The sequence below is a fragment of the Lathyrus oleraceus genome, chromosome 3 (assembly GCF_024323335.1).
Source record: "Lathyrus oleraceus cultivar Zhongwan6 chromosome 3, CAAS_Psat_ZW6_1.0, whole genome shotgun sequence".
In the NCBI taxonomy this organism is placed as follows: Eukaryota; Viridiplantae; Streptophyta; class Magnoliopsida; order Fabales; family Fabaceae; genus Lathyrus; species Lathyrus oleraceus.
Genome location: NC_066581.1, coordinates 282,916,804 through 282,943,467, shown reverse-complemented (window position 1 = coordinate 282,943,467; position 26,664 = coordinate 282,916,804). Strand labels below are relative to the sequence as shown.

The 26,664-nt window shown below is 37.9% G+C and overlaps 1 protein-coding gene across 1 annotated transcript; it reads right to left on the bottom strand.

The window, feature by feature from the left end:
* Positions 1–11,534: 11,534 nt before the first annotated feature.
* LOC127127044 (50S ribosomal protein L5, chloroplastic) lies at positions 11,535–14,272 on the bottom strand. Its single transcript, XM_051056127.1, has 3 exons — positions 13,811–14,272; positions 13,304–13,504; positions 11,535–12,057 (listed from the first exon to the last, which is right to left on the bottom strand). The coding sequence occupies exons 1-3, from the start codon at positions 14,078–14,080 to the stop codon at positions 11,710–11,712; spliced, it is 819 nt and encodes a 272-aa protein (XP_050912084.1). The 5' UTR covers positions 14,081–14,272; the 3' UTR covers positions 11,535–11,709.
* Between the last annotated feature and the right edge of the window lie 12,392 nt (positions 14,273–26,664).

The following is a 26,664-nucleotide window of genomic DNA, read 5'->3' as shown; positions in this document are numbered from 1 at the left end:
ATTAAAATTATATATAAAATTTTAAAAAATATATATTTAAAAAAACAAAGGAACTGCCCACTATTGGATCTCACAACCCTGGTGAAATGTTATACCCAACACATATCCCTTTAGTTAAAACATAACAATCATGGGAAAAAATCCACACACCAAAAGCTTCAAACTCTAGCAAATTTTATAATGGGTAAGAGTAAGTTGGGTTAAGCAAAAGAGCTCAGAAAATTTCCATGCCTACAAGGAAAACTTAACATCTTGAACCTACATAACTTTATTGATTCTATCAAAGTATTTGCATGCAATCTTAAAAAGCAAATAGTGAATCCAGGAGTTGGTGCTACAATGGGGTGAGCAAATTGAAGACCATAGAATACAGTTAATTGTGCTTGCCATGTTGCAACCATCAATAACCTTGAAGAAACTAAGTATTAGATACGATAGCGGAAAAATATTTCCAATTTAGTTGGGATATTCTTCATTCTCTTACATGGTGTACCTTAGTATCATTAATTGTGACTATTGCCTTACACTCCCACCACTATGATAGTTATCTTCTATGAAGGATCTAGGGATATATGGTATGGAGATATTGAAGACAATTGATTACTATGACATGGTAAGGGAAGGTTTTAATTCTACATTCCAACAATTTCCATGCCTATAGAATCTGCAATTTAGAAATAACAATAGTGTGAACCATTTTATGTAACTTGCTCAATAAGTCATCATTTTCCATTAGTTAGTTGGATTTATGAGAGAATTAGTTATTTCAGTTTTGGTTAATTAACTACACAGCTTATATATAAGTTTGATTGTATCAATTATATCTAATGAGAAATTTCAGTTTTACACTCATTTAATAAACTTCTATAGTTTTATAATGAACATTAGATGTTTTGTTATGGTATCATAGAGGTTGGTGTTGTTCAACTCTTCTCTATGAAAAATAAACATAAATATATAACTAGAATAATAATAAAAATAAAAGAAATAATATATATAACACTTACATGACTTTATTCAATTTTTAGATATGTTAAATTCGTCTTCTTCTTTTTTTTTTGAAAAAATCAAATTAATCTTAGACACGACTATTAAGTGACGTAAATATTTAAAATTTATTTTTGAAATAACAACATAATCTCAGAACTATATAGTATTGTAATAAAACAACATTAATAATATATGCATTTGGGAGATCACAGATACATTTGGGGAGCTGAAGATTTAAGAACACGGATTTGGAGACTATGAGTGCCCGAAAATCATTCTTTTAGAGAAGGAGGAGCAGAGAATTTATGTGTCGTGGAAGAAAGGAGTCATTATGAAGATGCTTGGAAGACAAATAGGTTTCAAAGCCCTTGGAACCTATTTGAACCAAATGCGGGCAAGGAATGGTGTACTGGATATCATGGACTTAGGGCAGGAGTATTATCTCGTGACTTTCACAAATGAGGAGGACCAATATGTGGCTCTGATGGATGGTCCTTGGCTCATATATGATCACTACTTATCAGTGAGGGAGTGGAAACCTAACTTTTTCCCGGCTAGTGATGCCATAGAACAAGTTGCGGTTTGGGTTTGTGTGTCAGGATTATCAATCGAGTACTATGATGTTATAGTCATAACTTTCATTGAAAATTGAATTAGTGCTACTATCAAAATAAACAAAAATACGTTGAGCAAGGAAATAGGAAAATATGCAAGACTTTGTGTGTAAGTTGGTCTAACAAAACCTTTGTTAGCAATGTTTTCCATCAAGGGAAAACATTACAATATCGAATATGAGGGGTTGCTCTTCTCTGTTTAAGTTGTGGATGCTTTGGACACTACAAAGAAGGTTGTGATAATCAAACAGGTGTCAAGTTAACTAGTGTTGTAGAAGAAGCAAATAAATCATTGGATAATGGAATTGAACTTGTGGTCAATGTTGCTAGAGAGGATATGCCCTGGATAGTGGTACAGAAAGTCAGGAAGTAAAGGAAAGGAAAGGACCTGGAAATAAAAAATGGTAAAAATGCAGATCCAATGAAGCATCGAGTTAGATCTCATGTGACTTTAAATGGAAATAAATGCAAAGAAAAGGAGAAGGGATCACAGTTTTTTACTCTTAATTATGACATTACGAAATTTGAATTTAGTAACCCTCACGAAGCAATCAATAAAAATAAGTATGATACAATAATTTCCAACAATGATGACGAAGGAGTTATGATGCACATTTCAATTGGGCCAATGGGAATAAAGCACGATGTGGAAAATGTTAATAGAAAGAAGCATAACACAAAAAGAATTTAAAAAAGGTTTTTAATATAGCTATAAGTGGCTACGACGAGTAAAAGAGGAATGTGGGACCATATGGAAAAAACAAGGAGATGTATGGGAAAATGTTCGAAAAAGAAGGTTGCTAGAGGTTGTTGCAGGACTGCGTCTGACTGAAAGGCCTCATAAATAGAGCCCCTTCAATCAAATAATGTCATTGGGCCTGATATGGTTCAACATGTCTATTGAAGAGACTAATCCTAAAAGAGTTGAGAGCTCAAAGTGCAGTGGAAGAGGAAAGGGCTCCAACAACTGATGTAACGAAAGAACAAAATTCAGAAAAGGAATTGAACACGAGAGATGAGAATGAAAATGGAGTTATCTAGAAGTTCATGCGAGTCTGACTTTAAAGGAAGAAGACTTTGACATGGATGTTGTGTACGAGATACCAAGCTAAGCACAAGGGCTTGGATCTAATCAATAATTTGTTTTTATGGTTGATACAAATCATAGGATTATGTTATGGAATTGTAGGGGTGCGGCGAGAAAAGCCTTTATTCGATTATGTAATCAATATCCGAAGGAGAAGCATTCGGATATCTTAGTGATCATGGAAACAAGAGTTGATCCTAACAATCTAGTGGCTTCAGAGGTAAGGGGATATTTGGGACGGTTAGAGTTCGTATTATAAAATGTTTACAAAACTATCGATAAAACTTATTTTTGACAATGTACTATGTACACTTGTTTTTTATAGGTTTGAGAAAGATATGGAAAAAAAGCAAGGGTCTTTTTGTTTCAACGCATGGGAGGGATTTTAATAAAGGGGGTGGAAGGGGGAAAGGAAGTATTTTAATTAAACGTATATTTGGTTCAAAAGAGGGGGGAGGGAGAAGTTTTAGTCTAATAGATGTTTGGTTCACAAGGGGAATGGAGGGATTTTAAATCTAATTTACCTTCTTACCCTTAAAATATTTTAACACTCATGTTGAATAAAAAAAAATTAAAATGATATTCACCAAAAAAAGAAATTTGTCAATTCATAAACAACATAGATAATCAAACGTAATATATTTAATATTTAAAATATTTTAAAATATATTAAAATAAAAATAAAATATTAATAAACATTATAAAATCACATTATTTGATCAATGATCATATGAACCATTTTTGTCATCTTAATGATCCATTTTATCCTATAAAATATTTATAAAATTAAATTTTGTATAATATATAACTCATACTACAATTATATGTTGATATGTAATACAACACAACAACTTATAAAATAATTAAGTTATTTTAAAAAAAATAACATGGAAAAAAGTTGAGTCATAATGATAAAAATAATGGAGTTGCCGTTAAAAATTGAACCAAACATACATGATTTAAAATATTTCCTCTCATCCCCTCCGAATAACCCCAACCAAACGGACCCTAAATGTTTAAGGTTTAGAAAAAATGTTAGGGATTTGACCGTGTTACCCATAATGCATGTCTTTTTTCTAACTGTTGGGATTTTATGTACTTCTTCAAATTTAGATTGGGAAGAAATAGAGTCAACAATTATATTTTTGAAGGCCAGGATAAATAGATCTCAAATTTATGTTGAACTGGAGGTTCATAATGGTGAGATAAATGAACCAGTTGAACCATTTAGATTTTATTGTTGGTTTTTCTTGGGATACTACGATTACAAGCCCAAAGAGTATAGGTAAAAACGTCTTGGTATGGTTAAAAACTTTATCTAGTGCAGTAGGGTTATATGTTATGGGTATTATGTCACATTCATTATGTTGATTGCATCATTTTCCAAGAAGATTGCAAGGACATGTCTTAATCGGAATCAAGAATAAATAACTATGATTAATTAACAATGTGAAAAATCATATGAATGTGTTATGCATAGAACCAAAAGGAACAGCGAGGAGATATATATTAGGTATGTGTGGTATTAGTTTACAATGGAGAAGATATTGAAGACTAGTGATGTATTAGGCATTACAGTAAGTAACTTATCAGACATATTATATGTGTATCTGATGAACAATTTATGATTGTTCATAGTTGAAGAAAGACTATTGAAGTTAAATGAAGGACAACTAGAAATCCTGTTATTTCTCTCTTTTAATGTTTTTGTGAATTAGGAAGGTTAATTGGCTTGTTTTAATTGTAATCATGATGTAATGTATGTTAAGTTTAAATTATGAAATGATTTTATAAGACCCAATTTGTATTAGTATTGTGGTATTTGGATCGAACTTTAGTCTCGACAGGGATAACTTCATGATTCGATAAAGGTTTAGCATGTAGTCAAAGTCTGTTCACATGTTGATCCTGCATGCTGTAGTCGAAGTATGCTCAAGCATGTAGTAGTCAAAATGCTAGGGTAGTTAGCATGTCGAATTGGGCCTTGCTTATAAGCCTATTTGTTAAGTTAGCTTGTAGTCTAAGTTAACTTAGTAGTCTATAAATTGAATAGTTCTCTCAGATTGTTGAGAGAGGTTAATTATTGTTATTCACTTGTAATCTTTGAATCCTTATTGAGTAAGTGAATAGTAAAACAGTTATAACCAATCACAATTATTATTCTTCCTTCTTCTCTCTCTTTTTTAAAATCTAATAGGGTTTCTTTTGTTTGTTCAAGAAACTCACTCTTTCTCATATTTTGATTTGTTCTTGACGACATTGATTCACAACAAACTGGTATAGTGAGCATGGAGAAGAAGGTGCCGTTAACAAAGTATGAGATTGAAAAATTCACTAGTGTGGACGATTTCGGTTTGTGGCGCTTGAAGATGCAAGTCCTACTGGTTCAGTAGGGTTTGTTAGAAGCTTTGAAAGCATCTAAGAAGATGGATATTTCCCTAATGGAGAAGAAGAAGACAATGATGATCGAGAAATCCCACAAAGCCTTCATATTGAGCCTTGGTAATAAGGTTCTCCGACAAGTCTCGAAGGAGAAGACAACAGCGAGTGTGTGGACGAAACTTAAAGTTTTGTACATGACGAAATCGTTGGTCAATCATATCTACCTGAAGCAAGTTTTGTATTTGTTCAAGATGAGTGAAGATAAAGTTTTGGCTGAGTAGTTACATATATTCAACAAGTTAATTCTTGATCTTGAAAATATTGAGGTCAAGATTGATGATGAAGATCAAGCATTGTTGTTGTTATGTGTTTTACCTAAGTCTCATGCTCATTTCAAAGAAACTCTCTTATATGGAAGAGATTAGTTGACCTTTGAAGAAGTTCAATCAGCCTTGTACTATAAGGACCTGAATGAAAGAAAATAGCATAAACCATCTTCTGTTGTGAAGGTTTTTCCGTTTGGGGGAAATTCTTGAAGAAAGATGGTAGGTTTGAGAAGAAGAAGGGTAAAGTTCCACATAATTCTTATGGTGGTAATACTCCTGCAATTAGGTGTTATCATTGTAATAAGGAGGGTCATACAAGAAAGGTGTGCCCTAATCGATTGAATAATCATGGTGGAAAGGATAATGATAATGCAACCATTGTGCAAGATGATTATGAATCATCTGATGTCCTGGTGATTTCAAGAAGCGACTCTAGCAAGGAGTGGATTGTGGATTCAGGATGTACTTGGCACATGACTCCAAACAAAGACGTATTTAAGGAATTATGTGATCAAGATGGTGGATCAGTGATGTTGAGAAACAATAAAGCTTGCAAGATTGCAGGAATTAGATATGTTAGATTCAAGTTCCATGATGAGTCAATAAGGTTATTGAATGATGTCAGGTATGTACTTTATCTTAAGAGGAATTTTATTTCTCTTGGTTAATTCTAAAAGAAAGGATATGTCTTCAAAGGAGAACAGAGTATCCTAAGGGTAATGAAGGGGTCGAAGGAAGTCTTGAGAGACATAAAGAAACAAGGTGTGTATACCCTTGAGGTTGAGGTTGTAAGTGGTTCAACAGATGTAGCATCCACAAAACCTGTGTCAAAGAATAAGCTATGTCACAAGAGACTTTGTCATTCCAGTGAAAGAGGCTTGGTCGAATTTCAAAACAAAATCTGTTGTGTGATGACAAGGTCAAAAAACTAGAGTTTTGTGAACCTTATGTATTTGGTAAATCCTTTGGGGTGAAGTTTAACAAAGGTAAACAAAGAACACATGGATCCCTTGATTATATCCATGTTGATACTTGGGGTCAAAATACAAACATATTTTGTCATATTTTCCAACTTGGTGTTCAGCAAAGCAACTTCCTTTTCAAGACCAGAGATGGTAGTATCTTGTTTTACCTTATCTAGGAGTATATCCTTGATAGTTTTCTTCTATTTCTCTACTTTAATGTATGATTATTTCCACTTGGTGTTTTCCAAATTCAAATTTGCATCTAACTTTTCATTTGTCATATCCTCATCATTGGATTCACTCTCAGTTCCAAATTTTCCAAAGTAAGCTCTCACATTGTTGGTTGTTTCTCTTTCACTTTCATCTTCAGAATAAGACCAGATTATGGAAAGTCCCCTTTTCTACTTCTTTAGAAAGTTAGGAAATTCAGTTTTAAAGTGTCCAAAGCCTTCACACTCAAAGCATTGGGTACCCTTGATATTATTGAGATTGTTTGCATTCATGCCTTTGTCCTAAGAACTGGTGTCATACCTTTTGTTCTAGACATTAGACTTCCACTTTATATCCATATTTTTCATGTATTGGTTGAAATTTTTTCCAAGAAGAGTTATAGAATTTGAAAGGCTATCTTCTTTATCACCTTGATCTCCTTCAATATTGGGAACAAAGACTATCCCTTTGTTATTCTTTTAAGACGTTTCATTCATATGCATCTCAAAGGTTTCTAGGGAACCAATGAGTTCATTAACCATTATACTACTCAAGTCTCAAGCTTCTTCAATAGCAGTAACTTTCATATCAAACCCTTTAGCTAATGACCTAAGAATTTTTCTGGAAAGCTTTTCTTCAGACATTTTTTCACCTAATACAAGGATATGTTAGAAATATCACGCAATATGATGTGGAAATCACATACTGGTTATTCTTCAATCATCCTCATTTTCTAAAACTTAGTGGTAAGCAGTTGTAGTCTTGACATACGAACTTTTGATGTGTCTTCACGTGTAGTTTTGAGAATCTCTCGGGCATCTTCCGCTTCTCAACATGTGTTAATTAATCTGAATCTGTTCTTGTCCACACCATTGAAGATAGAATTCAAATCCTTGGAATTTCCAAGAGCTTCCTCATCTTCAGCATAAGTCACCCTTTTAACTACTGGTTGTTTCCACCCTTTTAACACAACTTTCCATGCTTTGTTTCCTAAATATTTAAGGAAAAAACCATTATAACCTTCCAATAATCATATTTTGTGTAATCCAAGGTGGTTTGTTGAATGATCCTCCATCTTTCATTGTCTCCATTTGAGCAGAATTTATATTCCTTGGAGCTCATCCAACAGGCTAGGATGCCTGCTCTGATACCAATTGAAATTTTTCTCCTCAAGGGACAGATGTCGAATGTGATGCTTCAGCAACAGGTTCGACAAGATACACCAGAATCACTATACTAATAAGTAATAGATGATGGAGCAGAAAAATAATAAAGAATACAATCAATTGTTTACCCAGTTTGATGAAATCACACATACGTCTAGGGGCTGAGTCCACAACCCAAGAAAGGAAATTCACTATTAGTAGTTTAGTACATTTAGTTATACAAGCAACAATAAACCATATGTTTTTCAATGCCTCTTCGTAACATTATCCAATGACTTTCTATGATCCTCCCCCTAAATATGAAAACCTACTCACTTTCTTCTCAATCACACAAATCGTAATTGGAGATTACAACTCAATAATCAAGGTTGAATACTACCACTCAACTATAATCAAACCTTTTATACCAAGTTAGTGAATCATAGAGGTGTACATACAGCCATAAAAAGGACTTAAAAGTAAACCCTGGCACTCTAAATCTTCAATGCATCGCTTGTCTTTCAATGTAGGTTTTGAGCTCCTTATCTATCATAATAACTTTGGGCTTTTCTTCTTGGATAATATCTTTAAATTCGTCCAGAATTAATGCAGAATTTGTTGGATATTTGATTTGTTCCGTGAGTATCTCCAACAAGATATGATTTGTTTTAATTTAAATTCAAATTCAAATCTTCATTTAAATTCGAATTAATCTTCATCCATCTATCAAACAAATCACCTAATAATATTTCTAAGTCAATTATCAATCAAATAGACTTGAATCTTCTCCAAAGATTCATCCAGAATGCAACATTATGGCGCTTGTTGAGCAAGCCCCAGATGTCGTACCAACAATCTATAGCATTGCACCCAATATGTATCCTTTTTATAGCGTACGCAAGCTAGACCAATCTTTAATACTTGGACACTTCTCCATGTTGTTGTTTTGCTAAATGCAACTAATCCAAAGAGTCAATCCACTAGGAACTACACTTTTACTCATTTCTTTTATTAGCTTCTAACAAATGCGAAAAAGATCTTGATAAGAGAAGTAAGAAGTTACCTTATCATCATGAAGATTTACTACGAGACAGATGTTTCCTTCTTCATCATCTAAAAAATTCATGTCATTATCCTCCCATAAGATGTAAGCTTTCTTGCCCTTTTTATGACATTTCTTAGATTTCTTATAATTTTGATTTTCCTTTTTTCCTAGAGAACAATTTGGCCTGATGCGTCATTTATTTTCATATTGAAAGCATGTAGGATTGAATAGGGTATTTTCTTCACTTCTGCCTTACCCTTCTTCTCATTGTTTCTCATGTTTCAAGAATTTTTTGAAGTTTTGCACCAAGAGTGGCATATCTCTATCAGAATCAAAATCTTCAGCTTTGAGAGCTAGACTTTTGATTTTCCTCTCTCCTTCCTCATCCATGGCAAGCCTTTTCATCTCTATTTCATGTTCCTGTAATTTATCAAAAGGAGTGTATGTGTCCATGGCTGTTAAATCCCTAGATTCATAAATCACAGTGACTTTAGGTTACCATCTACGTTTTAGGAATCTCAGAATTATCATAATTGACTTCTCATTTGAAAATGTTTTTCCTAGAGTTCTCATAGAACTCACGATATGGGGAAATCGTGTTTGCATTTGATATATGTTCTCTTAAGGTTTCATTATGAAAAGTTCATACTCGTGAGTTAATATACTCAACCTTGCCCTCTTTACCTCAGTAGTTTGTTCATGACTAATTTGGAGTATGTCTCATATTTCCTTTGCAGTCTCGTTGTGAGAAACTCGTAAAAATTCATCAAGACGGAGAGTGGTAGTAATGATATTTTTCCCTTCAAACTGCGTTGCATATTCTCTTTATCATCTTTGGTTCAATCCTTTTTAGGTTTGTTTACTACAACATCATTAATTCATGTGCAGTAACAAATGGACCTTACTTCACAACCTTCCAAATACCATGATTCATCCCTTCAATGAAAAACTTCATTTTCTCTTTTAAAAAATTATACCCTTCTCCATTAAATGATGGATGTTTCTTTAGTAATTAGTTTGAAGTCATTTTTCTCCTAGTACGATAAGTCTTTAACAGGAGTTAGGCTATGATACCACTTGTTAGACAAGTGACTCCAACCACAAAAGATAGGTGAATTATGTTATATAAAATTCATGATTAATTTAAAAGTTTTATTACTTAAAAAGAAAATTGTGTTAGTATTCACAAGATTAGAGAGAAAATTAGTGGAAAGAAAATGAATCAGTAAGATAAATAACATAAGTTAAAGAGATAAAGGTTAGAGAGGTGACACCAGAGAATTATCCAGGTCCGACCGAATGTTGGCATAGCCATGTCCACAAAAGATCTTCTTGAGATTTCACTATAACATTGAGCTTTTACAAGTGTGCCCATAAACCCTTGATACAAGAAAATCGAGATATTTTACATTGACTCATCCTCCAACCAAAAGAGAGTTTTTTCACTGAATAAACTCACAAACTAAGTAGAGATTTCACCGGCTAATCTTAATAACCGAACTGAACTTTTGCAAATTGGGTTCTATAATCAAACATAGATTTTCCAATTGTTGATCTCAAGAACCAAACTCAATTCTTCAATAAAATTAAACTCTTCAAAGTAAAAACAATAGCATGACATCATTACAATTTTTTCCTCACAAGTAGTTTTCATTCACAAGGCAATAAGGCAACTTTGGTAAAACAAAATATTTTAAGAGCGAGAAGAGATATAAATTGTAAAGAATTAGGAAAACTTTAAATTCTGGTATGAAATGAAGTGAAGAGAGACCTCCTTTATATAGGAAAAAAATTGACTTAAAACGGAAACAATTAATGGGCTGAATTAATGGCCTAATCGATTAGGTGCTTTAAATAATCTATTCTTGTTGCTCAAAATGGAAGATTTTGATATAAATGTTACCAATCATTAACAGACTGTCATAATCGATTAGGTAAAAGATCTAATCAATTAGACAATTACAAAAGGTCTCATAATCAAAACAGACAGTCTCTTAATCAACTGACTAGGTCTTAAACTATTTTTGTGATTTTGTTAAGTAAAGAGACTTTATCACCTTAAAAGTATTTAAAGTATGTGTGTGTTGCTTTAGTATCTTAATAGCTACTTTCCTACTTTCACAACAAGACTTTGGTCACTCAGACAGACATGACCAAGCGAGTTTTCACACTTTATCTATTTCACAACTTTGAAATTTTGAAGTTCATTTTTCAGATATACCAATCATATAAGCACTTCACTAAAACCTTGAATTTTCTACTTGATGAGACTTAAGAATCTTCAAGTTAATCGACATCATCAAAAAGAGCTGGAAAGATATCACCATAGAGTTTAACATTTATCAGTGTTGTTGTCATCTAAACATCAAGAAGATTGTCAACATCAAGATTATCTGCTTCATACCTGCAAGCATATAGATCCACATGTCCATCTATCGATTTTGCTAATTTTTTAATGGGATAGATTTTATGTCCTTTCATCTTTTATTTTTTCTTTTTTATTCAATGAATTGTCTTTATTAAAAAATATACTCTTTTTGAATTTTCTTTTATTATTAAACAAATTTTATAAATAAGTTATTTTGATTTTTTCCAATATTTTATATTATTATTTGAGGTAATCTATTAAATCATTAAAAAATTGAATAGATTGAATTTATTTAAAATTGATGAATTATTCAATCTATTATGTAATTTTTTATTTAATATATAGATTAATTAATGGATCAAATTGCGACCTCTGGAGCTTAGTAAGCAAGCATGATCTGCATGACCATAATACAACCTTGTAATAACATGACAATATGAAAACATTCATATCTCTTACAAAAAAGAATCAATAATCTTACATTACATCTGAATGAAACAAGGGTTACAACATAGTGTATCTTCTAGTTACAACCTTAGATCATTATTCCTCTGATTTTGCATTCATAAAAATGATTTTACTTCTTTGCTCTATCTCCTCTACCCTTTGATTTTGCATCAAAATGATGAGACCTCAACTTCTTTTTACGAACTATTTGAGTAACTTCAACTCCCTCTCTGAAGGGCATACCCATGAGAGCTAGTAATTTTTGTCCTTCTTGATCAGTTTTAGCAGTTGTTTTGATGCATACATCCATTCCTCTAGGTGTACCTAAACCAGATTTCAGCTCGGGGAACACTGTTTGGTCCTTGATACCAATGTTGAAATTTCCATTCCCATCAAAGCTGCTTAGATTCAAACCTTGAAAATCTCTTGTCCTAGGAAGTCCTAAGTTGATAACTCGGTCTAGAAATGAGTACATTATCTGTGGAAAATCAAACAATAGGTATTAGATTTCATCTATATATGAAGAACTTCAAACTGATATCAAACTGTAATGTACTTGAACAATTTTTTTAATAAAGAAGTTCAAACTGATAACAGATTCATATACATTGCCATAAATAATCAATTTGTTTGACACAATGGAAACTCCATACATAGTCTCATTCAGTAAATTCCTAGTAAGCACCCTCTTTCAACACAAAATGTTGAAAAACATATACACATTACGATGACAATGACAATAACAACCAAGCATTATCCCACTAAGTGGGATCGGCTAAATGGATCAAATAATATCAGAATGTTCTATCAAATGTCATGCTCCTATCCCACTCATTAATCTGGAAAATAAATTAATAGTTTCGCTTATGGTTTTTCTAGGTCTTCCTCTAACTCTAGCAGTATGACTACCCTACATCTAATCTACTCTCCTAACTTCATAGTCCACAAGTCTCTCTCTACATGCTCAAAGTACCTAAACCTAGTTTCCACCATCTTTTCTGATAGGTGCTACCCCAACTCACTCTCTAATGTTGGCTTGGGTTTATTTTTAATCACAGAGAATTATGGATCTGCACATTTGTAAAATACAAAAAGAAAGCCAAACAGGCTGAAAACAACAAAAACTAACAACCTCACATGATTAAGCCAACACTGATTCAAGTCAAATCTAAAATATTTAACCTTTGATATAATCCACCACCAAACCTCAACTTTCAAAAGGTCGATAATCATATATACCGATGATTTTTTTATGCCTAAGATTGTTGCATTCTTTCCACAAAGTCCAAACACCCACCATCTAAAATAGCTTTCAAACATAGTGAATAAATATGCATTATACAGGATAATTGAACAAAATAGTAGCCACATGTCTTGTAGTAGTCTCCTAGAAGCACCTCAGCACTGATCAGAGTTCATTATATTAACTCATTAAGGCATCTACCTATACCAGCAAATTAACCACAATATTCTGGAAAATGACAGCAAGCTTATGTAGGGGCTTTAGCAGCTAATTATCATAATCTAACAACCTTGTGATTCATGGTAGCCACGTTGCTTTAAATAATATCAAAAGGGAGAAAATTTCAAGCAATTCAACTAAATAATAATCTCATTCATGCCAATAAAAGAAAATGTCAAGCAATTCGACTAAATAACCAGCTCATTCATGCCAATAAAATATATATTCACTGGCCAATTTCAAATAAATACTAAAGGCTCACTTTTCCTCGGAGTGTCACAGCAATTCCAAGTGGTTGACCTTCCCTGATCTTGAAGGTGGCAACAGAAATCCTCGCCCGGGTCTTAACAGGCCTCTGCCCAGTGATCAATGCTAGATCATTAATTGCTGCATCCAAACCTTTTGCATTCTGTGCAGCTTCTCCAATACCACAGTTTACCACAATCTGATCAACTTTAGGCACCTAAAAAGAGGGGGGAAAACAATATTCAACATTGCAAAATCTGATTAAAAAACATCTTACATATCATGCCACCAAAAAAACTACAATTTTCAGTGTGATTAACAATGTTGAAAAACCCCAATCAACCCAAAAAAATAACCATGGCTCCATAACATTTTCCCCATCACATGGTACTAAAAAACTGCAAAACCCATCAACACAAACCCAAAAAAGACTTGAACTTTCACTGATAAACTCAACAAAAACCCAAAATCAAAGTATTTCAAGGAACTCCCATTATAATAAAGAGATAAAATTTCACAAAACCTGATGAATGTTGGTGTAAGAGAACTCTTCCATGAGCAAAGGAACAATTTTCTCATTGTAAGTTGTTTTGAGTCTATAAACCTTCTCTGCTTCAGACTTCTCCACCAACACAGCCCCAGAAGCCGTGGCCTTCACGGACACCACTCCACTTCCGTGCCGGTTGTTTCCATGAGAAAACAAGGAAGAAGAAGAAAATCGGGTTGGAAAAGTTCGAAATTGAGGGAGAAAAGAGGAGCCGGAAGAGTGTAGAAGCGAAGGGGTTGTAGCCATTGTTGTGGATTGAGCAATGGTGAGTGTGAGAGGAAATATGGATAGCGTTGTTTGAAGCAAAATGGAAGGGGGTTTAGTAGGTGTTACAAAGCGCCCTTGTTTTGAACCATATTTACGAAGTTTTAAGAAAATTGTATTAATAGGATAAGGGGGTAAATATTAGAGATAAGGGGTCGAAAACAAAACTGTATGTACATACAAAAAGGTAAGGACAATGAAATTACTCTAAATATTAGTAATATAATTAACTAGGGAATTGAGTTTCTTGAGTAATAGATTTCAGGGTTAAAACTTAAATCATGAAGTGTCATCTTTAATAGAAAGTTGGCAAGATTTAAATTTAGGGAAATGTAAAATCATTGTCACACCTTGCTGCTCATTTATTGTTTGCACCAATATATTTATTTGAAGGATCGTTTAGTGATTGCGAATCGTTTTAATGCTTAAGGAAAGGGCAAAAATATAGAAGATCAGTACAACCATTCTTTAAAATATATAACATCGTCTATTTTCTTAACTATGCATTTTTTTTTGTTTTGGAGCCTTCTTGTGTGATTGTTTTGTGACTATATTGTAAGTTTCAGAGACTAGTTTGTAAGCTCTTGTGACTGATGGATTTTGATGCAATGTAATACTTTGCATCAATTATGGTTTAATATATGTATTTATGAAATATAATAATGGGAAGTACATGTTTGTGTGTATGATTGTAAGAGACACTGAACAATAGGGTTTTATAAAATTAGTCTATTTGTCATTAAGCCTTGAGGTTGGAGTATTTATTTACAGGTTCTTTGATCGAGTAATTGGGCGAGAAACAGTTTCTCCTAGTTTCTCAATAAAATCGTAGAAGTAACGGGAGATTGATTCTTCCTCCATTGTAGTGGAATGGATTCCTCTCTCTCTCTAAGGAATATTGGTGTGCCACGTGTTGGCTTAATGGGCTGACTGAGGAGAATGGGTATGGGTTGGACGACCCAGGTCACAGTCGGGCAGCCCAGGTGGCGCTCACCCAACTTCCCGTTTGGCTTTTTGGGTTGTTTCTCTTTAGGACCTTTGCGTTGCTTCTTTTTAGTCCCAATAAATTTTCCCTATTTCACAGTCCATCAAGCACGAATTTTGGGAATAGTGAAGTGGTTAACTGAAAATGGACAATAGTTTTAGTGATATGAACTCGTTGAGAATTTCTTTAAACGAGACTCTCAAGCACTTCTTGGAGTGAGTCCCTCAAGCACTGCTTAGGGAGAGTCTTTCAAGTGTTGTTTGGGGAATGCGCATCATTTAATGCTTAGGCATGTTGGCTCTTATCTTGGGAATACGTGATCACTATGAATCGTTGATTATGTGCATGCAAACATCTCTAGTCGTGGATGTTTTTGCTTTCCAATTGTCGTTGCATGCCTATGTTAGAGCAATTATAGCTTACGTGACATACGTAATTTCCTTTATAATAAGAGGGTTTTGCCTCATTTTTCCTCAAGTTATTTCCAAATTCTTGTGCTTTTCCAAAATACAAACTTTTTCTTGAAATTTCTCCCAAGCTCGATTGCACCTTTCATCATTCTTCCACATAAGCTCGGGTATTACGTCTTCCCCGTTTCCCTGTCTAATACCTCAAAACTTGCAACTATGGATGGTGAAAACCTCACTTCCCCTGTGAACTCAGACGCAGTTAAAAAATACTTCGCATAAAATAGACCCGCTGGACAGTAAAAAGAATAGTCCAGGCAAAAATGGGCATCCCGACGAACCAAGAAAATGAAAAGGTTCGGGCAAAAATTAGGGATTAAAAATGAAAAGATTGTACACGCGGTAAGTTGAAAACCTGAAAAGGCAACTTAGACAAAAATGGGTATCCCGGTGGATTGAAAACCCGAAAAGGGCGATCCAGGCAAAAGTTAGGGATTAAACGAATGACTGCGTTCTGAGTAGTTCTGAATCTCATCTCGTGTCGACAACTGGAAACTTCGAAAGGTGGGAAACAGTCCAATCACCTTTTTCAGAAGGTTGATCATCTGGAGGATCTTGAAGACGAGCAAGTCATAGCAGAATTGGAACCCAATAGAAATCCATTTCACATTGCCATTAGATTAATTTCTGTTTTTATCTTTTGTGCGATTACCTCTTTCCAGGGATTGCTTCCTGATGTAAATGCCTATTCAGAGGCCATTCAATCAATAAAATCATGTTATTCAATATATCTCTGTTTTCATTTTCATTTTATTGTTTTGTTTGCAAAAATGACGTCCGAATTTTTGATAAACAGTGCATCATGAAACATAAGAGCTTTACAGGTACATGCTTAATAAACATTTAAAATTGCTGTAAATGTTAAGTGCTTTAGATCGTCTATTCAGAACAGGTACCATCGGGGCATTTCCTTAAGGTACCCAGCAGATGATCGTGAATGTTTCCCCCAACAGTCGAAGTTGGTATCTTATCCCTGCAGAGCTGATCAGAGCATTGGATTCTTTGATCCCCAGCAGGCTCTCACTGTTGTACCTCCCCCAAGCGATTGTTTCAGAATATACACTCCCCGGTAGAGTTGACAGTGCCAGACTATATATCCCCAGCGGAATTGACAATGTCAGACTGTATCTTCCCAGCAGAAGCGGTTGCTCCTCAGGGTTCGATGCCAGATCGATGATCTCGACGCCAGATCCATGGTCTCTTTCCTTGAAGCAGAATCTCGGTACCGTATCGGTGTTTGCTTCCCCTGCTAAGTCGTCTCTCTCGTAGATTATGGTTGCCAGAACCACTATCGCTTTCCCCAACAGCAGGTTTTCAGTGTCGTTCTCTCCCCAATCAAAGTCTCGGTATTTCGTCATTGCTAGAACACCGTGTGGCGTTTTACTTTATGCATGTTTGTTTTGTATGGTGTGATTGTCTCCCCATAGGATTGCTAGGCTTCGTATAGTCTCTCGTTTGCATGTCAATTAAGGTAACACTGTTCCTTCGTCTAGGACTTCCTTTTTTGCATGAGCATTCCTAAAACACAAACAAACTCATTGATTTTTCTTCTCCTAAGAACACGTTAACTCCTTCTACTACAGGCGAGTAAGTCTCCAAAGGTCGAGCATCCGGTAGATTGCATAGTAACGTCGTTCATCTAAAAAACACAACCCTTAACCCGTAGTTAGCCAAACTACGGCTTGCTCTGATTCTCATTCCAGATGAGATACGTAGGCATAAAACGCGATGTCTTAGCGAGCACACTCCTCTTTAACCCCTAGGTAGCCGAGCTATGAAGACTCTGATTCTCATGTTCATATGAGATACGTATGTAGTGGATGCGACATCCGTGCGAGTCATTTTATTTTGACCCCCCTTTTAGTAAATAGTACATTAGATAAACCTATACCCTTTAGACAAGAACAACAAAAGTGGATCCCGTAGAGTACTACGGATGCGTAGGGGTGCTAATACCTTCCCTTCGCATAATCGGCTCCCGAACCCAAGATTTGGTTGTGAGACTTTGTCTTTTCCTTTCCTTTTTCCAGGTTTACTTCGAGCGTTTCCTTTCCCTCCTTTGGGATAAATAACGCACGATGGCGACTCTTCTGTCATTTCTTTCTCGCCGGGTGTTTTTTCGCATACTATATTTTTTAGGTTGCGACAGCTGGTGACTCTGCTGGAGACTTACTTTCCCTAGTGGGCCTTTCCTAGCGTTTGTTTGTTTATTGTCTATTGTGTGTTATTTATTTATTGCTTTGCATACTTATCTGCTTGCATTGCATCCTATGTGCGCTTTACTGTCTCATGCATATTGTGCTGGTTTGTATCTGTTTCACTGTTGGGTGGGAGTCACAAGAGGTAAAAGGCCCAATACACAGGCTATGAGTGAACTTTAGGACACCTAGGAATAGAGTGATTCATGGGAAGCGGGTGCTATGGCGCCACTTAGCGGAACATGGTATCACGAGCAGTTCATATTCTGATGGGGTATTATCGTTGCATACACCTAGTATGCATATGATGATATTCTTGAAAGGATTGTTTATCCTGCGTTTCTCTTGACCTTACCCTGGCTTAGATTACACCCGTGAGTGGGGCGGGAATGAATCATTTACAGGTACTGATGGTGACTTGTTCTGATGGTGATTGTGTCGTGTTGGTGACTGTTGTTTGGTTCTTGTTGGTGACCGTTGGTTCTGAAGTATGGGTTCTAAGTTGACGCCTGTGTTCTATGATTCCCGGTTCCGACTTCATGCTGAAGTTCTGATCCTGCGCCTTGTGATACACAACCAACCAGTCATTGTTTCATCATTTTGCATTCATTTTGCACTGCATCACATCATTTTGCATTCATATCATTTAACACATGCTTATCCATTACTAGGGGTTTACATCTTCTTCTTGATTCCAGTCGGGGTTTTCTTCTTACACTGTTTATCAAATGTGAGACTGGAATCAAGGGGGTAGAATGCCCTTTAGAATTGATAAACATGTCATTACATTTGCATATCCATCAGCATGTTTTGCATAACAGGTACCGCTGCAGTATTCTCAGTTATTTGGTGTTCCATCAGCAGGATAGCTGACTCAGGCATTCACCGGTACGGTACCCGCAGAAACCACCAGAGAGCCATGGAAAGCCTACAAGCAGAGTTCGCCGAGATGAAGATCTGCATGAACCAATTCATGGATGTGGTTCAGGGGGTGGCTCAGGGACAGCAAGAGCTCAGGCAGATGATGCAGAGGAATCCCGCCACTACTCAACCAGAGACGTTGACTGACCCTCCAGCTGGAGAGGCTAACGGACCCAGTGGACCGGGGCCTACCCCGATCCTACATGTCACCTCCGGTCAACAACCCGTCCATGATGATCAGGAGGATCAGTTCCCCTTGCTTCAGGAGGACTTTGGTATGAGTCATGGTATGGACCCTATGTTTCGGAGACTGAAAGAGAGGTTGAAGGCAGTGGAAGGACAGAATCCTCTGGGAGTGGACGTTGCTGACTTGGGATTGGTCCCAGGCGTGAGGGTGCCACCGAAATTCAAGGTCCCGATATTTGACAAATACAGTGGCAACTCTTGCCCGAAGACCCATGTGCAAGCCTACTTTCGAAAGATGGTTGCATACTCCGACGATGAAAAGTTGCTTATGTACTTTTTCCAGGATAGCCTAGCTGGGGCATCCCTGGAATGGTATATGAGGCTGGACAGAGCTCACATCCGTTGCTGGAGGGATTTGGCTGAGGCTTTCGTGAAGCAGTATCAGTATAATGCAGACATGGCTCCGGATAGAACTCAACTTCAGAATCTGTCTCTTAAAGGCAATGAGTGCTTCAGGGAATACGCTCAACGCTGGAGGGAGACAACTTCCCGTGTTCAACCTCCTATGTTGGAGAAGGAAATGGCTAAGATGTTCATGAACACTCTGCCCGGACCTTACTTGGAGCGGCTGGTGGGTTGCAATGCCTCCAACTTTGCTGATGTAGTCTCTACCGGAGAGAGGGTGGAGAATTACCTGAAGACATACAATACCCAGAGTGGAGGTGGATCTTCATCAGGGGTGAAGAAGCCATTCATTCAGGGACAGAAGGGGAGAGAAGGGGATGCAAGTGCCATATCTTCTTATCAGAACAGGGGTAACCAGAGGAATAACTGTCAGAACTATCATCAGCAACCGTATGTTGCGGCTGTGACCATTCCAGCTGCAGCACCACTACAACAACAACAACCCCAGCGTCAATCAGCTCAGTACCAACCACAACAACCGGGTAACAGACCCGCCTATCAACAGAGGCAAAGGATGATGGACCGGCGTTTCGACACTCTTCCAATGTTGTACACTCAGCTACTTTCTAGTCTTCAACAGCTACAACTTGTGCAGTTACGCACTCTGGCTCCTCCTGTTGGTAGACTTCCGATGGGTTACGACGCCAACGCTAGGTATAGCTTCCACTCTGGGGCACCTGGCCACAATATTGAGAACTGCAAAGCTTTTAAGCACGTAGTTCAGGACCTCATAGATTCAAAGGCCATCGACCTTGCACCGGTTCCTAATGTCGTCAACAATCCCATGCCCCATCATGGTGGAGCCAACATTAACATGGTTGAAGGAGAAGTCAAATTGGTCTCTACGGTCAACGATGAAGATGGGGATAGTGATTGCGACATCGATAACTGGGTGCGTCCGAGGATCCCGAGTGAAGTCATCGACAATTGGTCTTCTGAGGAGATTGTCCAAGTCACTTTTCCGGAGGAGTAATTTTTCTTATTTATTCATGCATATCCAAGTCTTACGTTCCGCCCAGGGCGTAATGACTCATTGTTGGTCTCATCTATGTGGATACTTGCATTTTTTATCATAAATAAAGGACGTCTTTTTGCATTCAAATATTTTGTTCACTGTCTTTCAATTTTTGCAGTTTTCAAAAATCAAAAAAATATATTTGGCAATGTTTTGTTTAGTTTTCATTCCTTGTTCACACTCATAAGCACATACCATCACTCATGCAGATGCACGTCACCGGATCCTATTGATAACGGTTCTGCTATGGCTCGCTTCGACTTTGAAAATCCAATCTTTCAAGTTGAAGAAGAGGGTGATGAAGACTGTGAACTCCCTGAAGAACTTGCCAGGTTATTAAAACAGGAGGAAAGGGTCATTCAACCGCATCAAGAGTCTACTGAAGTGATTAATCTTTGCACCGAGGACGTCAAGAGAGAAATCAAGATAGGGGTTGCTTTGGAAGATAATATGAAGAAAGGGTTGATTGAATTGCTGCAAGGGTATGTTGACATCTTCGTTTGGTCTTATCAGGACATGTCAGGGCTTGGCACAGACATCGTGGTATACCGTTTGCCTCTCAAAGAGGATTGTCCTCCGGTCAAGCAGAAGCTCAGAAGAACAAGACCAGAGATGGCTGTCAAGATAAAGGAAGAAGTGCAAAAACAGTTGGACGCGGGGTTTCTAGCAGTTACAAATTATCCGCCATGGGTTGCAAACATCGTTCCAGTACCTAAGAAGGATGGAAAGGTACGGATGTGTGTCGACTACCGGGATCTGAATAGAGCTAGCCCTAAGGATGATTTCCCATTACCTCACATTGACATTTTGGTGGATAACACAGCTCAGTTCTCGGTATTCTCCTTCATGGATGGCTTTTCTGGCTATAATCAAATCAAGATGGCACCAGAAGACATGGAGAAGACAACATTCATAACCCCATGGGGGACCTTCTGCTACAAGGTGATGTCGTTTGGTCTGAAAAATGCTGGGGCAACATATCAACGAGCTATGGTAACTTTTTTCCATGATATGATTCATCATGAAATCGAGGTTTATGTGGATGATATGATTGCCAAATCTCAGACGGAAGAAGAACATCTGGTGAATTTGAAGAAATTGTTTGAGCGTTTGAGGAAATTCAAGCTGAGGCTTAATCCGAACAAGTGTACTTTCGGGGTGAGATCTGGAAAACTACTGGGTTTTATTGTTAGTGGAAAAGGGATTGAGGTGGATCCAGCCAAAGTGAAAGCAATACAAGAAATGCCTGAGCCAAGAACAGAAAAACAAGTTTGTGGTTTCTTAGGAAGGTTGAACTACATTGCAAGGTTCATCTCTCACCTAACAGCCACGTGTGAGCCGATATTCAAGTTGTTGAGAAAAGATCAGGCCATCAGGTGGAATGATGATTGCCAAAGGGCTTTCGAGAAGATAAAAGAGTATTTGCAGAATCCTCCTATCCTTATGCCTCCGGTCCCAGAGAGACCGCTGATTATGTACTTGACAGTACTCGATAATTCCATGGGTTGTGTTCTCGGTCAACACGACGAGACAGGTAGGAAAGAGCATGCCATCTACTACCTGAGTAAGAAATTCACAGATTGCGAGTCGAGATACTCGATGCTTGAAAAAACATGTTATGCACTTGCATGGGCTGCTAAGCGTTTGAGACAATACATGTTGTCTCACACAACCTTACTGATCTCCAAGATGGATCCAGTCAAATACATATTCGAGAAGCTACCTCTCACCGGAAGGGTTGCTCGTTGGCAAATGGTACTGACAGAGTACGATATCCATTATACATCCCAGAAAGCCATCAAAGGGAGTATTTTGTCAGACTATCTTGCTCAGCAGCCGATTGATGATTATGAGCCGATGAAGTTTGATTTTCCAGATGAAGACATCATGTTCCTCAAGATGAAAGACTGTGAAGAGCCTGTTGTTGAGGAGGGACCTGATCCAGACGAAAAGTGGACTTTGTTGTTTGATGGGGCTGCCAATGCCAGAGGAAGTGGAATTGGTGCTGTCATTACTACTCCGAAAGGTGCCCACATACCTTTCACCGCTCGTCTGACGTTTGAGTGCACCAATAATGAAGCTGAGTATGAAGCTTGTATCTTGGGTATTGAGCAAGCCATTTATTTGAGAATCAAGACTCTGGATATCTTCGGAGATTCAGCTCTGGTGATCAATCAAGTGAATGGTGATTGGAACACTCTCCAGCCCAATCTGGTCCCTTACAGAGATTACATGAGAAGACTGTTGACTTTCTTCACAATAGTAAAGTTGTATCACATACCTCGTGATGAGAACCATATGGCAGATGCTCTTGCCACTCTATCCTCCATGATCAACGTGATTCGGTGGAACCACGCTTCCAGGATCGATGTGATGCGCCTCGACAGGGCCGCGTATGTGTTTGCTGCTGAACTGGTAGTTGACGACAAGCCCTGGTATCACGACATCAAGTGCTTTCTGAAGAATCAAGAGTACCCTGCAGGGGCATCCAACAATGATAAAAAGACTTTGAGAAGATTGGCAGGCAGTTTCTTCTTGAACAAAGACGATGTGCTGTATAAGAGGAACTTCGACATGGTTTTGCTCAGATGCATGGATAGACACGAAGCAGACATGTTAATGCAGGAAGTTCATGAAGGCTCCTTCAGTACTCACGTCGGCGGACATGCAATGGCTAAGAAATTGTTGAGAGCGGGATATTACTGGATGACCATGGAATCTGATTGTTTCAAATATGCTCGGAAGTGTCATAAATGCCAGATTTATGCTGATAAGGTACATGTGCCGCCAAATCCTTTGAATGTGATGTCTTCGCCGTGGCCTTTTGCTATGTGGGGCATCGATATGATTGGAAAGATTGAGCCGACCGCCTCCAATGGGCATCGCTTCATCCTTGTTGCCATCGACTATTTCACCAAGTGGGTCGAAGCAGCATCGTTCGCGAATGTCACCAGACATGTGGTTGCCCGTTTCATCAAGAAAGAAATCATTTGTCGCTATGGGATTCCTGAAAGAATCATTACTGATAATGGTTCTAATCTCAACAATAAAATGATGAAGGAGTTATTCCAGAACTTCAACATTCAGCATCACAATTCTTCCCCTTACCGCCCTAAGATGAACGGTATTGTTAAGGCAGCAAATAAGAACGTAAAGAAGATTATGCAGAAGATGGTCGTCACGTATAGAGATTGGCATGAGATGCTACCCTTCGCCTTGCATGGGTATCGTACTTCAGTATGTACATCGACCGGGGCAACCCCTTACTCCCTTGTGTATGGTATGGAAGCAGTCCTACCTGTTGAAGTGGAGATTCCTTCTCTAAGAGTCCTGTTGGATGTCAAGTTAGACGAAGCTGAATGGATTCAGACAAGGTTCAATGAGTTGAGTCTTATCGAAGAGAAGCGAATGGCAGCCATTTGTCATGGGCAGTTGTATCAGAGTCGGATGAAGAGAGCCTTTGATCAGAAAGTGCATCCTCGATGCTTCCAGGTCGGAGATTTGGTGTTGAAAAGGATCCTTCCTCCTCAGACAGATCACAGGGGCAAGTGGACTCCTAACTATGATGGACCGTATATTGTCACCAAGGTTTTTGATGGTGGGGCCTTAATGCTTGCAACTATGGATGGTGAAAACCTCACTTCCCCTGTGAACTCAGACGCAGTTAAAAAGTACTTCGCATAAAATAGACCCGCTGGACAGTAAAAAGAATAGTCCAGGCAAAAATGGGCATCCCGACGAACCAAGAAAATGAAAAGGTTCGGGCAAAAATTAGGGATTAAAAATGAAAAGATTGTACACCCGGTAAGTTGAAAACCTGAAAAGGCAACTTAGGCAAAAATGGGTATCCCTGTGGATTGAAAACCCGAAAAGGGTGATCCAGGCAAAAGTTAGGGATTAAACGAATGACTGCGTTCTGAGTAGTTCTGAATCTCATCTCGTGTCGACAACTGGAAACTTCGAAAGGTAGGAAACAGTCCAATCACCTTTTTCAGAAGGTTGATCATCTGGAGGATCTTGAAGACGAGCAAGTCATAGCAGAATTGGAACCCAATAGAAATCCATTTCACATTGCCATTAGATTAATTTCTATTTTTATCTTTTGTGCGATTACCTCTTTCCAGGGATTGCTTCCTGATGTAAATGCCTATTCAGAGGCCATTCAATCAATAAAATCATGTTATTCAATATATCTCTGTTTTCATTTTCATTTTATTGTTTTGTTTGCAAAAATGACGTCCGAATTTTTGATAAACATTGCATCATGAAACATAAGAGCTTTACAGGTACATGCTTAATAAACATTTAAAATTGTTGTAAATGTTAAGTGCTTTAGATCGTCTATTCAGAACAGGTACCCTCGGGGCATTTCCTTAAGGTACCCAGCAGATGATCGCGAATGTTTCCCCCAACAGTCGAAGTTGGTACCTTATCCCTGCAGAACTGATCAGAGCATTGGATTCTTCGATCCCCAGCAGGCTCTCACTGTTGTACCTCCCCCAAGCGGTTGTTTCAGAATATACACTCCCCAGTAGAGTTGACAGTGCCAGACTATATATCCCCAGTGGAGTTGACAATGCCAGACTGTATCTTCCCAGCAGAAGTGGTTGCTCCTCAGGGTTCGATGCCAGATCGATGATCTCGACGCCAGATCCATGGTCTCTTTCCTTGAAGCAGAATCTCGGTACCGTATCGGTGTTTGCTTCCCCTGCTAAGTCGTCTCTCTCGTAGATTATGGTTGCCAGAACCACTATCGCTTTCCCCAACAGCAGGTTTTCAGTGTCGTTCTCTCCCCAGTCAAAGTCTCGGTATTTCGTCATTGCTAGGACACCGTGTGGCGGGTCATTTCCCCACAAAGTTCTTTGTGCTGTGCATCTCCAACAGCCTTGTCAGGTGATCATTTCCCCAGCAGATTCCCTTGCCTCGGCTTGGCATTCTACCCAGCATTTCGCATCCCTGCATGTAGAATCATATTGCATTGCATCCTCCCAAATCGCGTAGCATTTCCATTTTCATGGAGCATGACGCCATTGAAAAATTCAAACATACGCATGTAAGCATAAAACATTCTCGGTATCCCAAGTGATAAGCCAGAAGTTGTTTCCAGTACTCATACTGAAGATTGTTCATGACTTACCTTTATTATCCCCAGCAAGTGTCATTGGCCCATGCGCCGCCTCTATTATCTTTCCCTATTTCTGCCGATGCTGACAGGCATGAAGTTTTTCCGGTATTCAGACCGAAGTGGCATTCAGGCCAATTTTCCGATGTTCAGATCGAAGAAGTTTCTGACGTTCAGGTCGATGCAACTTGTGGCATTCAGGCTAATCTTCCGATATTCAGATCGAAGTGGCATTCAAGCCAATTTTCCGATATTCAAATCGAAATGGCATTCAGGCCAGTTTTCCGATGTTCAGATCGAAGAAGTTTCCGACATTCAGGTCGACGCAACTTGTGGCATTCAGGCCAGCCTCTCGGTGTTCAGACTGATATTAATAATCTCATATCTTCCGATATTCAGATCGAAGTGGCATTCAGGCCAATTTTCCGATATTCAGATTGAAGTGGCATTCAGGCCAGTTTTCTGATGTTCAGATCGAAGAAGTTTCCGACATTCAGATCGAAGAAGTTTCCGACATTCAGGTCGACGCAACTTGTGACATTCAGGCCAGCCTCTCGGTGTTCATACCGATATTAATAATCTCATATCTTCCGATGTTCAGATCGAAGTCATTTCCAGTATTCAGACTGATGAGCGGCATTCAGGTCATGGTTATTTCTGTGTTACCATTTATTTTGGTATCCAGGTTAACATTCTTTTTCGGCATTCAGACTGACTCTCACCGTACCAGACAGATTCTTCTTTCAAGACCACCTCTTTGCCGATTCTGACAAGCATTGTTACTTCACTTCACTTCAGTGCAAATTTTCGGGCTTTTATTGTATTCAATCCCTTGATACCTCGAAAGTGCGAAAGTCGCTGCTATCTTCTTTTTGGGTCTCCAGTTGATTGAATAGGGGCAGCTGTAATGCCTCAAAATTTGCCCCCCTCATTCATGCATTCATTTTTAGGTCATTTAACATTTCATATTGCATTTCATCATGTCAATCGGAATTAGATCCAAGAAGCTTGAATATCATCCAAGATACTTTGGAGGCCCTATCTGGGTGATCAGTCAACACAAGGGAATGGCTTGAGATACTTCCAACATGTTCAAATGGGGTCTATTCATCAATCAAAACGTTAATCTTGAAGGAGTAAAAGTTTGTTCATGAGCTGTCATGCTCGCTAGGCGAGCAGAATGGGTCGCCTAGCGAGTCCCAAGAAA